Consider the following 16682-nt stretch of genomic DNA (forward strand, 5'->3'; position numbering starts at 1 on the left):
CTTCTTGCTGGAGCGAGTCCCTTAGAATGAAAGCGGCGTCTAAGCGTGCAGCTTAGAGCAGTCAGAGTAGCGAAGCAAAGTCTTTGCTAACTCAATGTGGTAGCGGAGGCAGAGGCTAGATATACCCAGAGGTACTGACGTCATGCGGTGGGGCCGCCCCCGAGGTTCCCACCATGACATGTATTAGAGCGTAGGAGATGTGCATGCTCGCACCCTAGGAGGCCACAGGAGTGAGCATGGCGGATGGGGATGCCCTTGCTGGTATGGAAACGCCGAGGCCCTCGGCACTGGAGGCAGCCATCTTGCCGAAAGAGGGAGAAAGGGGAGAAAAAGAGGTAAGGCAGAGCGGTCGCAGTTGTCTGCGACCGATGGATGCAACATAACCAAAATGGATAGTACGAGAAATCTCCTTCCCCGAAATCACCCACTGATGGGGGTGAGTGAAATCGCATCTCAAGCAGTTGCTGCGTTGGAAGAAAAATTTGAGAATGTATACAATAAACTCTAGGAGATATATACTCTATTTGCAGACAATGAGAAGCGTTTTCAGGAAGTCAAGACCCACGTTACTGATGTGTATATGACAGGATGCAGGCCCTCAAGTTGGAACTGTTGGGATTGAAATCTGAAGTGGGAAAAGCAAAGATGAAAATAGAGGATCTTGAAAACAGATCCTGGCGCTGCAGTCTGCATTTTATAAGCTTGCCATAAACTCTCTGCGACCGGGATCTGCCAGATATATTAGAAACATGGCTGAGTAACACACTGGGTCTCACTGAAGCACATGGCATGATTCACATAGAGCGCACCCATCAAAGAACAGTATTTGCAAAATTTTTGAATAGCTGACGACATGAAGATATTCTGCACAAATATTGCCAAACCTGGAAGTTAAGAGTATCAGTGCCAGCAGATACTTATTTTTCCTGACTATTCCATGGCGGTGTCGACAGAGCTTTTGTCCCAATCCGTGCAAAGCTAGTGGAGTACAACATGCGTTTTGTTCTTCAATTCCCAGCATGGCTAAAGGTCACATATCAAAATAAAACTATTTTTTTGATTCAGTAAAAGCAGTGAATTTTGCGTGATATGTTAGAAACTTCGGCGGTTCCTAGATGGCTTGGACATCTAGGCAACATTTACTGCATATCACATGTTGGTCAGGTTGAGAACTCTGGTTTCTGTTAACACAGTTGTGGAGAATTTTTTTTTCTTTCCTCACTTAATCAGCTACTCAGCATTAGCAATCCTACTTTTGGTATTCTGACAGTGCATGTCACCAGAAGAAAGTATGTACTAAGAACACTTACCCTGGCTATATATTCTTTCCTTTAACTGATACACTGATGAATATGTACTTTGCGATTTTGATATTGTCTACCTTTGCCTTAGTTTTGGAAGTGGGTAACACAAGGACTTATTTTTGTGTTAGTAAAACTTTGGACATATAAGTCTTATTGAAATATTAATGTGCTTAGAGGGTGGGGAAGGAATGGATGAGGAGTGTTCCTCCCTACACATTGTTTGTTTCTCCTGTTGTCCAGATTTGGGCATATCGTTGCCGAGTTCTATGATAAAAGGGAAATGGCCTGGGTGAGGGGAAAGGGTGTTGGGACTTAGGAGTTTGGGGAGGGGGAGTGTGTGTGTGGGGGGCGGGGAGGAGGATTTGCTTGCTATTCATTATGTCTGCTAAGATACTGCAGAGAAGAAGCTATGAATTATTGATAGCCCAACTGTGTGCCATCACCTATTGTCAAGGCTGGGACCTGGGCTGGGGGAGTTGAAAAGTTTGTAGACAAAACAGAGGTGACAAATGTACTCTTCCCATCTTCAAAACCAGTTATGAGTAAGAAGACCCTCTTCCCACAGATTGCAAGGGAAAAAACCCTTCAGATTATGAATAAAGTCGCAAGGATATTACACCATATGAAACCAGTATGTAGAGATAAGGGCAAGAGACATGGAGTCTTAGAAATCTTCCTTGCCAAGAATGTCCAGCCACCTTATTCAGGGCAGACCCAACAATTGGCTGATGTGGTAGTTGGATGACTCCAAACCCCAAAGAGCTTGAACTCTGCATTCAAGATTCAACTTTGTAGTTGCAGGAACGCCAGAGATAGGTGTTTCCTCATTCTCATCTGCTCCAACAGGGCATCCAATATCTGGAGGGACCTTACGTTTTCTATGCAGAGGGTCTTTGGGGCTAACAGGTTATTTTTCAAAGGAGTTACACATATAAAGGTAACATACTATTGTAGCAAATTTCAAAAGCTTTTTGCTGAGTTAACTTTACTTAACACGGGTAAAACATATGAACAATTCAACAGTATATCTTATGGCAATCCTTAGAAATCCACTTAATGCAGGTAAAGTGTATGTACACATGAAGAACCCATGTGTACATACATGTTTTGAAAATCACGCCCTAAGCCTAGTCACCACCTGTTCTACAAACTTCAAATTTGACAGGTGTTAAAGCACGATGTTAGGCTTATCCAGAAATGGTTTAGAAGGTGTATTTGTAGAATTCGCTCCTGAAAGTGAGGGTTACTAACCTAAAACTCCTATGGGTAAATGTAACATCAGGACTTGCTAGAGACAAAGTTCCTGGATGTAATAAATGATTGCTTCATGGAGCAATTGGTTCAAGAACCAACAAGAGAGGGAGCTATTTAGATTTTAGATTTAATTCTTAGTGGAACGCAAGATTTGGTGAGAGAAGTAACGGTGGTGGGGCCACTTGGCAACAGTGATCATAACATGATCAAATTTAAACTAATAACTGGAAGGGGGACAATAAGTAAATCTGCAGCTCTAACTCTAAACTTTCAAAAGGGAAACTTTGATAAAATGAGGAAAATAGTTAGAAAAAAACTAAAAGGTGCAGCTGCAAAGGTTAAAAGTGTTCAACAGGCTTGGACATTGTTTAAAAATACAATCCTAGAGGCGCAGTCCATATGTATTCCGCACATTAAGAAAGGTGGAAGGAAGGCAAAACGATTACCATCATGGTTAAAAGGTGAGGTGAAAGAGGCTATTTTAGCCAAAAAAAACATCCTTCAAAAATTGGAAGAAGGATCCATCTGAAGAAAATAGGATAAAACATAAGCATTGTCAAGGTAAGTGTAAAACATTGATAAGACAGGCGAAGAGAGAATTTGAAATGAAGTTGGCCATAGAGGCAAAAACTCATAATAAAAACTTTTAAAAATATATCCAAAGCAAGAAACCTGTGAGGGAGTCGGTTGGACCATTAGATGACAGAGGGGTTAAAGGGGCTCTTAGGGAAGATAAGGCCATTGCAGAAAGACTAAATGAATTCTTTGCCTCCGTGTTTATTAATGAGGATGTTGGGGAGATACCAGTTCCAGAGATGGTTTTCAGGGGTGATGAGTCAGACGAACTGAATGAAATCACTGTGAACCTGGAAGATGTAGTAGGCCAGATTGACAAACTAAAGAGTAGCAAATCACCTGGACCGGATGGTATGCATCCTAGGGTTCTGAAGGAACTCAAAAATGAAATTTCTGATCTATTAGTTAAAATTTGTAACCTATCATTAAATCATCCATTGTACCCGAAGACTGGAGGGTGTAACCCTCCAGTCTTCGGGTACATGTAACCCCAATATTTAAAAAAGGCTCCAGGGGCGATCCGGGTAATTATAGACCAATGAGCCTGACTTCAGTGCCAGGAAAAATAGTGGAAACTATTCTCAAGATCAAAATCGTAGAGCATATAGAAAGACATGATTTAATGGGACACAGTCAACATGGATTTACCCAAGGGAAGTCTTGCCTAACAAATCTGCTTCATTTTTTTGAAGGGGTTAATAAACATGTGGATAAAGTTGAACCGGTAGATGTAGTGTATTTGGATTTTCAGAAGGCGTTTGACAAAGTCCCTCATGAGAGGCTTCTACGAAAACTAAAAAGTCATGGGATAGGAGGCAATGTCCTTTCGTGTATTACAAACTGGTTAAAAGACAGGAAACAGAGAGTAGGATTAAATGGTCAATTTTCTCAGTGGAGTGCCTCAGGGATCTGTACTTGGACCGGTGCTTTTCAATCTATTAGATAAATGAGGCTTGACCGACATGCCACAAATGCGCAGTAGAGAGCAGCTCTACTGCGCATGTGCGGGCGAACACGTCGGTCAGAGCAGAGCGTCAGCTCTTTGAAAACATGGCGGCGGCGAGGAAGGGAGGGACCTCCCCCAGAGATCTTCCGTTTGTGACTGAGGGGAGGGAGGAGGGAGTGACTGAGGGGAGGGGGGGAGGAGAGAGGGAGGGAAACTAGAGGGGGGAGGTAGGAGGGAGAATAGAGGGTGAGGGGAGAATGAGGGGGGAGGGGGAAGGAAATGGACCGAAAATTTTTTTTTAATGTAGCCCGTTGTTACGGGCTTAACGGCTAGTATATATATAAATGATCTGGAAAAGAATACGACGAGTGAGCTTATCAAATTTGTGGATGATACAAAATTATTCACAGTAGTTAAATCACAAGCAGACTGTGATACATTACAGGAGGACCTTGCAAGACTGGAAGATTGGGCATCCAAATGGCAGATGAAATTTAATGTGGACAAGTGCAAGGTGTTGCATATAGGGAAAAATAACCCTTGCTGTAGTTACACGATGTTAGGTTCCATATTAGGAGCTACCACCCAGGAAAAAGATCTAGGCATCACAGTGGATAATACTTTAAAATCGTCAGCTCAGTGTGCTGTAGCAGTCAAAAAAGCAAATAGAATGTTAGGAATTATTAGGAAGGGAATGGTTAATAGAATGGAAAATGTCATAATGCCTCTGTATCGCTCCATGGTGAGACCGCACCTTGAATACTGTGTACAATTCTGGTCGCCGCATCTCAAAAAAGATATAGTTGCGATGGAGAAGGTACAGAGAAGGGCAACCAAAATGATAAAGGGGATGGAACAGCTCCCCTATGAGGAAAGGCTGAAGAGGTTGGGGCTGTTCAGCTTGGAGAAGAGACGGCTGAGGGGGGATATGATAGAGGTCTTTAAGATCATGAGAGGTCTTGAACGAGTAGATGTGACTCGGTTATTTACACTTTCGAATAATAGAAGGACTAGGGGGCATTCCATGAAGTTAGCAAGTAACACATTTAAGACTAATCAGAGAAAATTCTTTTTCACTCAACGCACAATAAAGCTCTGGAATTTGTTGCCAGGGGATGTGGTTAGTGCAGTTAGCGTAGCTGGGTTCAAAAAAGGTTTGGATGAGTTCTTGGAGAAGTCCATTAATGGCTATTAATCAATTTAACTTAGGGAATAGCCAGTGCTATTAATTGCATCAGTAGCATGGGTTCTTCTTAGTGTTTGGGTAATTGCCAGGTTCTTGTGGCCTGGTTTTGGCCTCTGTTGGAAACAGGATGCTGGGCTTGATGGACCCTTGGTCTGACCCAGCTTGGCAATTTCTTATGTTCTTAATGATGATGAACGTGTATCAGGTGTCTCTTCCAGTTGCTTTAGAGGAAAAAACCTTGGTCAACCACATCTGAACAGCTTGGCTCCAAATGCCATTGAGCGTGAATATCAAGAGCCCTTTATCAAGGATTATGAGAAAGTGTTCACCACGATGGATAATACTGGGACTCAGGTCTGAGGAATCACTGCCACAATGCTGAAGAGGTTCGGTTGGATTAATCTGTCTTTAAATGAGGCAGTAAAGACATTTTGCACTAGACTTGGAGTCTGGTCGCGCAACTGACATGCCCTCTGAACTGGCATAGGTGGTGGATCATCCTCTCAGCTGACAAGGATAGGTTCCTGCACCTCAATAGGTTTCTTTCTTTCTTTTTTCTTTCTTTTTAGAGGTGACAGTTTGAAGTATACTGGAGTTGCTGTCTCTAATCAGAAACCATCCACTATGAGACTAGAATGAAGGCTGTGGTAATTGATAAGACCTTCGCAGCTGAGCCAAAATGGCCTGTATATTTCTGCTCACATTGCCTCGGTGTTCACTGTGGATTGGGTGCCTCAGTGCAGCATGTTGAGCTGATCCATCGATGCACTGAGCGCATCTATCGGCACACCATGCGTTGAGTGCACCATGATGCCTTGTGCTGACAGTGCCAATGCTGACTTACGTTTCTTCGATGCAGGGCAATTATATCACTCACCCTGTGGCTTTGATTTAGGCTGATGGGAGAGGTCATGAGAAACTCCTGCTCAACTCATTTCCTCATGAGGCAGATGCTGCACTCAGGGAGAAAGATCTACTGCTGCTTTTGAGAGACTTCCACAGTTCCTCTATGTGTGGTACCTTGGAGCATTGAGAACGCAGATAGGTGCATAGCCACATCCGAGGAAAAGCAAGATAACATGCCGTGAGGGACTTACCAAGAATGCAGTTCTACGGACATTCTGAGGCAGCTCAGTTCTTTTTTTTTTTGGTAGCACTGAAAAGTGCTATTGTGGGTGCTGCAGAGCAGCAAATCATCTAAAAGTGAAGAAACTGAAGAAAAAGAAACATAATATAAAGGATTCTGGAAAAATATTTAGAGAGATGGAGTATACATCTTGAGTTGTGCTCAAACAAAAACAGACTGAAGAGGCTCTCAAGGTAACGCCAGCATGAGAACTCCCACACATGCTCAGTAGAGTTTAAATCTTTATTAGCTTGGAAAGAGAAGTCTCTTTGGCGCTGTTGAATGATGTCACCCACAGATAATGGCTAATTCAGCCTGCTTATCGACAGAAAATTATGCTTTTTTTTTTTTTTTTTGACTAGTGTTATGATAAAAGATACTTTGTTTCACATCTTTAATAACTCCCTGCGCTTAGGCACTGCCTCAAAGTGCAAAGTACTAAGTTAAGAACAAAACAAGAAGAGAAGCAGGTAGTCCTCGCAATGATTCATCTGGAATTCATAATCAACAGAAAAGATCCAGTCTAACACAGATTCGAGAACTGGAGTTCATTGGTGCACAAATATGGGCCGATAGAGTACAGTGCGCTCCAGTGGAGCGCACTGTTAGCCCGGGTTTGGCCGCGCGTTTTCGACACACTAACTTTACCCCTTATACAGTAAGGGGTAATAGCGCGTCGAAAACGCGTAGCCAACCCCCCCAAAACTAATAGCGCCCGCAACAATCAAATGCATGTTGATGGCCCTATTAGTTATTCCCGCGCGATCCAGAAAGCAAAATGTGCAGTGAAGCCGCACATTTTACTTTCAAAAATTAATGCCTGCCCAAAGGCTGGCGTTAATTTCTGCCAGCGCCGGGGAAGTGTACAGAAAAGCAGAAAAAACTGCTTTTCTGTACACCCTCCGACTTAATATCATAGCTATATTAAGTCGGAGGCCCCAAAATAAAAAAAAAAAAAGAAAAAATTTAAATCGGCCCGCGGCCCGGAAGACAGATGCTCAATTATGCTGGCGTTAGTTTTCCGAACCTGTGGCTGTCAGAGGGTTTGAGAACAGACGCTGGCAAAACTGAGCGTCGGCTGTCAAACCTGCTGACAGCCGCCACTCCTGTCAAAAAAGAGGCGCTAAGGACGCGCTAGCGTCCCTAGCACCTCTTTTTACCGCGGGCCCTCATTTGCATACTAAATCGCGTGCACAGGAATGTGGCCTGTGCATGCGTCGGGAGAGCGGGTGCTCGCCTCGGAGCGCCGGCTCTCCTGTGGGTTTTACTGTATCGGCCTGATGGACATGGAGAAGGATAAGGCGTTTTTGCCAGAACAAAGTGTCATCGAATTGTGAAATGTCGTGTGATTTCTATGGACAAAGAAACGGCTCTCAGCAAGGTTTTTTTAATCATTGGATTACATGACATCTACAATGCATATCACCCCTTTGCATGTTTGAAAGTGTATTGCGCATAATTGTATCTGAAAAAAACTTGCCTTTTTTTTAAGCCAGGTAAATTGCATCCTCAGATGTTATTATGCTATCTGTTGCTTTAAAAACTGGTTTACCGTAATTTTAGGTGTTCTGTTACCTTGTAAAATTCTGATGGTGTCTAAGAAGTCCTCTGATTGAATGCCTTTGTCCCAGAAAGTGTGTAGATTCTTTGAAGATTGGCTTTTTTTTTTTTTTTTTTTGGGAAAAGAACAGTTTTTGAGAAAGACTTTTTTTTTAAATTAAATATTTAGTAGACAAATTCTGACTATAGTTTCTCCATCAAGGTATTGCACTCTGGATGTGGTGAAACAACCTGTTTGAGATTAACATACGGTAATTCTTGCTCAGGTTGCTGTACAAATCATCACAGGGAAATGTCCCCTAATTTTTTTTTTTCACAGCTCAAATTATGGCTATCACAAAGAGTTTGAAACTACCTGTGTAACAAATTCGGAATTTAATCTAATTTGACCAGTAACAAAAATTTTAAAATTAATAAAAATTAAAGTGTACTAAGCATAAGCTTATATATTCTAGTATGATGGTCTCTTCACTGTATAATTTGAAATGGAATAAAAAGTTTACACTTACATTTAATTATCTATCATTTTCCTAACTAATTCTCTTCAAGAATAATTCAATTCCTAACTTAAAAACTAAAAATTAAAACAATTACCTCAATTTTCATGGCGATGTGAAGGAGAGAGCTAATATTCCAAGAGTTTGAGTAGCAAACAAAGTAAGACTGAGGTAGCTTGCATGGCAGCGTTGACACTGGAAAGGATCGCACATGCTCAGGAAAAATTCTAGTAAGATTCTGAGCTAGGAGAGAGCAGTACCCAACTCCGCACAGTCAGATGATGTCACCTAATTGTGTGGCTCTTTGCCTGCCTTGTCCACAGAAAAGATGAATCTGAAGGGGCCCTTGCATGAATGTGTGGAAATATAAAATGCTCAAAGTTTCTAAAATTTTGAAATCAAATTTCCATGCCAGGTGCCATCTGATGTCACCTATGTGTGAGGACTACCATCCTGCTTATCCTTGAAGGGAAAAAAAAAATCAGAAAATCACAATTATTTCTCAAACAGTTGTAAATATAATCAGGATGAGAGATGACTTACCTCCTGCTTTTTAATGATGTGATCTGCAAGAGGAAAAAAATGGAAAGAAAATGTTTTATAGGAATCAATTGGTGCAAACATTTACAGAACCTGTGAAACTGTAAAAGAAAAAATAAATGATTTCCATCACTGTACCTGTGTTAGCTTCAGCCTGAAAGTCTTTCAGTGACACAGTGAGAGGCTTATCTTTACCCTGTTGATAGTGCTGATTCTTCCGCTTCTCTTTCTTGTTTACACTTTTAGACTGAGAAGCACTGTCTGTATTTTCATACTCCTTGAGCACAGGAATAAAAAGTACATAGAATTAATTTGTTCTCTCTCTGTATTAACAACAAAAATAGCTCTTCAGGCAGCTGCATTACAACTGGCCAGCAGCTATACTTAATATAACCCTGGTAAAATGCAAGCATTTGAGTTGTACAAGTCATATGTATCAAAAAGTAAATATGTGAGGCTGAGGATTCCGCAGAGGTAGCTTTCAAAGCCATCAAGCAATGGCAACTAGTGACCAGATTTAGGGATATAACTGCAATGCTCTGGCAGGACTTGTGATGCATGGCCTCCATCTGAGGACTGCCACTGCAATGAACATACTGGGTCAGACCAAAGTTTTATTGAGCCCAGCATTCTGTCTCTGATAAGTAGCCAATCTGGGTCACAAGAACCAAGTAAATCCCAAGGAGTAGATACTTTGTCCAATCATATCTTATAAATAAGTCGAGAGAAGGATATAATATAGGGGAAAACATCCCTGGGTAGTTGCAAATTAAAGCTTATGGTGATAGTTCCCAGCCCTAGTTCCAACAGAAAAATACAAATTTTATTTATCCCATGAAACCACAAAAGTGTATTCACTTCTTATAATCTAAAAATCATCACATCCATTCAAACATACACACTCATACATACAAAAATATACTAAAAATAATGCTCAAAGGGACAGTATCTAAAAGTGTTAGATATAATAAAGAGAGATAAACCTCCAGATTGTATACAAATTTATAATCCACTTCTATACACATTTAAGTCAAATCAACGTGCCATCTTTGGTGTATTTCAAGTACATACGATATATAGAAATCATCTAAAACAAAACAATAACAAAAAAAACATATACACAGACATACATATAAACATACAGACGCAGTGCTGCGGCATGCGCGAATGCCAAGGAAAGGGCAGGGAGACATGGCCTCTTCTGCCACACGGCATCAGCATCGCCCCCCGACAAGAGCAGGTCTGGACCCAACCACGGGACCCTCAGGCTACAAGTGGGGGGGGGGGGGGGGGGGCAACTCTGGCCCTGGGCCATCCCATGAGGCGGGGGCAGCGACACAGAGGGGAGGCATCTAACCAGGGTGCAGTGCCCTGGTCCCTTTTGCTTCCTGTCCTCTGCGTGGCTGCCTTGCTAGGGAAAACTGCTGCCTAACAATCTGGTCATTTGGCTGATATAAAAAAAAAACAAAAAAACGACAGCAGCAAAGAGGAAGCGAGGAGTAGCCTAGTGGTTAAAGCGTCAGGCTACAAACCAGGGAAGCCAGGGTTCAAATCCCACTGTCTGTTCTTTGTGACCTCAGGTTAGCCTCTTCGTCCCTGTTTTTCTCAGGCAGCACAAGGGTGGTAGCTGAGGAGGAGATCCAGCCGTCTTGCAGCCAGACCTCGACGAGGTAGCTCCCTTGAGGAATAGCAGGTAGGTGGATCCGAATCAGCTCTCTCCAGGCTGCTTTAAGGGGTAGCACCTTACTTCAGCCATGGCTCGGGATCATAGTTGCAGGGCTAGAGGTTTGATTCGCCATCTGGCCCAATGGCAGGACATGGGGAACCCAGTATCACCAGGGGAGGAATCTCCAGGTGCTCTACTGGCCGGTAACCCCCAGGGGTGGGGGAGGGGGAGACGCGGGATCGGGGAAACACAGGGCAACCAAGGGAAGAGCCAGACAGAGACCTCAGCTTCTCTCCCCCCCCCCCCCCGGCACCAAACCCCAGCAACCCACCGAACAGCAGTGTGGCGCAGGGGATGGGAACCAAGCAGCCTGGGGGTAGTTTTCCTGCTGTGGATGGTTGATCCCCCTGCCACCCTCACTGGCTCTCCAGCCAGTGAGGCTGGGGAGGCAAGGCAATCAGCCAGTTAACCAGGAAGTTTCACTCCTTCAGGAACAGAATGGTTTGCAGCCAGAGGAGCCCGGCCTCATGGCTTCACCGAGTTCCCCTTCAGTCCACAGGGACCAGGATGAAGGACTGCAGAGGCCAGCCTGGCCATATCCAGGGCCTCCGAGTTTTACCAAGGGGCTTAACCACATTGGCAACCAGGTATGCCTCCTGGTACTAGCCAAAGGAACTTCAGCCACATCACATGCCTGCAGCCCATGCGCACCAGCGTGCCGGAACTGCAAGAGCCCGTGATGTTGGTCCCCCCGCTTTCTGCCCTGGTCTACGCTGCACTCCAGAGCTCCAGTACCCCAAACTGACTGGACCTACAGAGTGCCACAGAGGAGAGTCTGGACCACACCCCCAGTGTGTAACCTGTGGCGCCGCCGACTGCTGCAGGTGAGTTCAGCAGGGTCACATCAGCACATGGGGCTGGGGAATTCCCTAAACAACCCCCAGGAGCGGAAAGAGTGTCTCACCCCCAGACAGAGGCCATTAAGGCCCAGCCCCCTGCAGAGCAAGACAAAAGCGGAGAGAGGCATAAGAGGAAGAGTAGGAGGCACTCCTGTCGCTCTGACTCCTCGGGCAGCAGGAGTTCCTCACCAGCATCTTCCCTAGCTCCCAGGGGTAATCAGTAGAAGCAGGCTCGCGGAGCGCCATTGCCACTAACACTAGCCTGCCAGCAAAAAACACGACAAAGCAGTTGTGGCAGGGTGTTCCGCGTTCACTCCGGCACTGCATACTCCATTGCCAGTATGTTGATATTTTTAGCTTGCTAGAGAGGCGTAGGAAGGCGGAAGGGTCACGCAAGGATCACAAACAGCATGAGGTTCCTTCGGGTCCCAAGCGGATCTCGAGGAACATTAACAACTAGGTGAGATCTTTTACACGGCTAGCATCAATAGTCGGCCGAGCCGATCCCTCGCAGCACTTAGTTTTGTGGTCTTATTTAGAAACCACCGTCAGTGCCCACTTCACTTACGAGGGATTCACTTAACTGAATTATGAAGAGCGATTCAGAAAACAAATGGCTGATAAACCATCCATAATGACCACAACTGCACTCAAGCACCTGATTTTGAAAGAGGGAGAAGCTGACCAAAATATAATAATTATATAAGCTACAATCCCACAGCGTAAAAACTATATAATGGTGTAGGTACACAAGGTAATCTCATTCCATGGCAGACCTCATACGGGGCATACGTATCTAATGCCAATTCGCAGTAGTACGGCAGCAATATAATCATTGGTCTATTGCCCGATGTATATTTTTTTTAAAAAGTTTTTCTCATGCGTGAGTGAACAGTAGAATAGCCCATTGGCATATCACAAGATGTATAGCAAGTGAACAGTTGAGTAGCCCATTGGCATATCACAAGGTATATAGCATCGCAACTTTTGCACTTATCTTTTCTGAAGCTTTGCCGGTTTTTTCAAGAAGTTAGCAGAGACATGGGCGTGAGGACATGCGCGGAGTCAAGCCCATTCAACGTAACTTAGAGCTATATTTATAAAAAATTTGTTAAGTAGCAGTGGTACGAACGTGAAATTAAGAGTAACAGCAGCATCATTGAAGATAGTCTTTTTTTCTCTGCTAGAGTAACAGCAGCATCATTGACGATAGTCTTTTTTTCTCTGCTAGAGACAACTGTGCAGGTGAAAGGTGTTGAGACGAAATGTTGATCACGGTGGGTTGCGGTTGCTCTGAGACCGGGTTTGTGGACGGCCGCAATCTTTGGATGGCCCCTCATGGACTGATAGCGCTGGTACTATTCATGACGCTTATTTTCATTCTACCTGTTCTACTTCTCATGTCATATATATTATCATCTGTCCATGTAATAAAATCTATGTTGGAAGAACCAAACGTAATATAAAAACACGATTAATTGAACATCGGAGCTGTCTCAACACTTGTAAAACCAATGCGCCTATTGTACAACATTGCCTTGACAATCAACATCAGTTTATGGATCTTAAATGGCGGGTCATTGACCGCATTTTTCCCACTATGAGAGGGGGAGACCTTCAGAAACTTCTCAATCAACGAGAACAACGCTGGATATTTCAACTACGGTGTACAGATCCTGATGGCCTCAATGCAGCCATCAAATGGTATTCCCTGGTATGATTTTTTCAGCTCCGTGCCCGTCATTTCCTGGGCGGAGCATGCATTCTGATTGGTTAATTATTATTTAAAAAATGGCGCGCTTACGTCCCCTCTAGCAGAGAAAAAAAGACTATCGTCAATGATGCTGCTGTTACTCTAGCAGAGAAAAAAAGACTATCGTCAATGATGCTGCTGTTACTCTTAATTTCACGTTCGTACCACTGCTACTTAACAAATTTTTTATAAATATAGCTCTAAGTTACGTTGAATGGGCTTGACTCCGCGCATGTCCTCACGCCCATGTCTCTGCTAACTTCTTGAAAAAACCGGCAAAGCTTCAGAAAAGATAAGTGCAAAAGTTGCGATGCTATATACCTTGTGATATGCCAATGGGCTACTCAACTGTTCACTTGCTATACATCTTGTGATATGCCAATGGGCTATTCTACTGTTCACTCACGCATGAGAAAAACTTTTTAAAAAAAATATACATCGGGCAATAGACCAATGATTATATTGCTGCCGTACTACTGCGAATTGGCATTAGATACGTATGCCCCGTATGAGGTCTGCCATGGAATGAGATTACCTTGTGTACCTACACCATTATATAGTTTTTACGCTGTGGGATTGTAGCTTATATAATTATTATATGATAAACCATCCATGTCATGGGGTGCATAAGACGTCAAGTTTTGGCTGACACACGATGGCATGCAATTCAGAAACACGAGCACACAATCACTACTTTCGTACTCAGGGAGGCTCCCAGGGGCAGGGGCAGGCAGCTGACACCTCGGTGGAAGCCTGTTGGTGGTACAACAAAGGGGTTGCACGACACAGGATTGCAAGTACAAGCACATCTGCTCCACCTGCTCCGCTAGTAACTCCGCCACCAAATGTACCAAGAAAGCCCCAAGCAACAGGGGCAAGTAGCCCTTACAAGCGAGCCCCGACCCCAGTCAGCTGGGCACGACTGGCGTCTGGTCTTAGCCTCTATCCCAAAAGACATGCAGCCTTTACTTTACACCAGGTTTTCAAGGAGGGCTTCAGAATCCTGTATGAGGGTCCTCTGAACCCTGCCCAGCACGCAAATGTACACTCCGCAACAAGGTCACTGATGTAGTGAGAGAGAAGCTGGGGGTGGAAATTAGGCAGGGTAGCAGGTCCCTTCAACCTCCTGCCCTTTGACAAGATGATCCTGTCACCTCTAGCGGTGGTGCCAAAGAAGGAACAGAGTAAATTCAGACATACACAATCTCAGGGTAAATTCAGACTGATACACAAGCTTTCCTTCATCCCATGGGAGGCATGTGTGGTCTAATATGCTTCCGTCCACAGTGCACGTGACCTCCTCATGGATTGCGGGGAAGGGGGGTCTCATGGTGAAGGTCGACAGAGTCCACTTTCCGGTGCATCTGGTCGACTTCCCTTTATGAGGATTTTGTTTCGAGGACGCTTACTACTTCGATAAACACATGCCCACGGAGTGCTGGGTTTCATGTGCACACTTCGAGACATTCAGCACCTTAATACACTGGGACCTATCCCGGCACACGGGCTTGACAGGAATTGTCCACTTCTTGGATGATTTTCTGTTCGTTGGACCTCATGGCTCAGAGGCGTATAAGAACATAAGAACATGCCATACTGGGTCAGACCAAGGGTCTATCAAGCCCAACATCCTGTTTCCAACAGTGGCCAATCCAGGCCATAAGAACCTGGCAAATACCCAAAAACTAAGTCTATCCCATGCTACTGATGGCTATTTTCTAAGTCAACTTAATTAATAGCAGGTAATGGACTTCTCCTCCATGAACTTATCCAAACCCTTTTTAAACACAGCTACACTAACTGCACTAACCACATCCCCTGGCAATAAATTCCAGAGTTTAATTGTGCATTGAGTGAAAAAGAACTTTCTCTGATTAGTTTTAAATGTGCTACATGCTAACGTCATGGAGTGCCCCCTAGACCTTCTATTATCCGAAAGAGTAAATAACCGATTCACATTTCCCCGTTCTAGACCTCTCATGATTTTAAACACCTCTATCATATCCCCCTCAGTTGTCTCTTCTCCAAGCTGAACAGTCCTAACCTCTTTAGTCTTTCCTCATAGGGGAGCTGTTCCATCCCCTTTATCATTTTGGTCGCCCCTCTCTGTACCTTCTCCATCACATCCTTTTTGCGATGCTGTTACCAGAATTGTACACATTCAAGGTGCGGTCTCACCATGGAGCGAGAGAGGCATTATGACATTTTCCATTTTATTCACCATTCCCTTCCTAATAATTCCTAACATTCTGTTTGCTTTTTTTTGACTGCTGCAGCACACTGAACTGATGATTTCAATGTATTATCCACTATGACGCCTAGTTCTCTTTCCTGGGTGGTAGCTCCTAATATGGAACCTAACATCGTGTAACTATAGCATGGGTTACTTTTCCCTATATACTTCACCATGCACTTATCTACATTAAATTTCATCTGCCATTTGGATGACCAATTTTCTAGTCTAACAAGGTCTTCCTGCAATTTATCACAATCCACTTGTGATTTAACTACTCTGAAAAATTTTGTGTCACCTGCAAATTTGATTACCTGACTCACTGTATTCCTTCCCAGATCATTTATAAATATATTAAAAAGCACGGGTCCCAGTACAGATCCCTGAGGCACTCCACTGCTCACTCTTCTCCATTGAAGGAATTGTCCATTTAATCCTACTCTATGTTTCCTGTCTTTTAACCAGTTTGTAATCTACGAAAGGACATCACCACCTATCCCATGACTTATTTCTTTTCCTAGAAGTCTCTCATAAGGAACTTTGTCAAATGCCTTCTGAAAATCCAAATACACCTTTATCCACTGTTTATTAACCCCTTCAAAAAAGTGAAGCAGATTTGTGAGGCAAGACTTGCCTTGGGTAAAGCCATGCTGACTTTGTTCCATTAAATCATGTCTTTCTATATATTCTGTGATTTTGATATTTAGAACCCTTTCCATTATTTTTCCTGGCACTAAAATCAGGCTAACTGGTCTATAGTTTCCCAGATCGCCCCCGGAGCCCTTTTTAAATATTGGGGTTACATTAGCCACCATCCAGTCTTCAGGTACAATGGATGATTTTAATGACAGACTACAAATTTTTACTAATAGATCTTAAATTTCATTTTTGAGTTCCTTCAGAACCCAGGGATGTATACCATCCAGTCCAGATGATTTACTACTCTTCAGTTTGTCAATCAGGCCTAACACATCTAAGTTCACCCCAATTTGGTTCAGTCCATCTGAATCATTAACCTTCTCCGGAACGGGTATCTCTCCAATATCTTCTTCAGTGAACACCGAAGCAAAGACATCGTTTAATCTTTCTGCGATGGCCTTATCTTCTCTAAGTACCCCTTTAACCCCTCGGTCATTTAACGG

General features: G+C 43.6%; 1 protein-coding gene across 3 annotated transcripts in view; it reads right to left on the reverse strand.

The window, feature by feature from the left end:
* Nucleotides 1-16682, reverse strand: part of GKAP1 (G kinase anchoring protein 1) — a 272831-nt gene that overhangs the window by 168661 nt on the left and 87488 nt on the right. For all 3 annotated transcript variants that reach the window (XM_029616830.1, XM_029616845.1, XM_029616837.1), the window contains exons 5-6: nucleotides 9128-9266; nucleotides 8993-9015 (exon numbers count right to left, since the gene is read on the reverse strand). In XM_029616830.1, coding sequence (XP_029472690.1) covers nucleotides 8993-9015; nucleotides 9128-9266 — 162 coding nt within the window. The remainder of the gene's footprint in view (nucleotides 1-8992; nucleotides 9016-9127; nucleotides 9267-16682) is intronic.

The sequence above is a fragment of the Rhinatrema bivittatum genome, chromosome 1 (assembly GCF_901001135.1).
Source record: "Rhinatrema bivittatum chromosome 1, aRhiBiv1.1, whole genome shotgun sequence".
NCBI lineage: Eukaryota > Metazoa > Chordata > Amphibia > Gymnophiona > Rhinatrematidae > Rhinatrema > Rhinatrema bivittatum.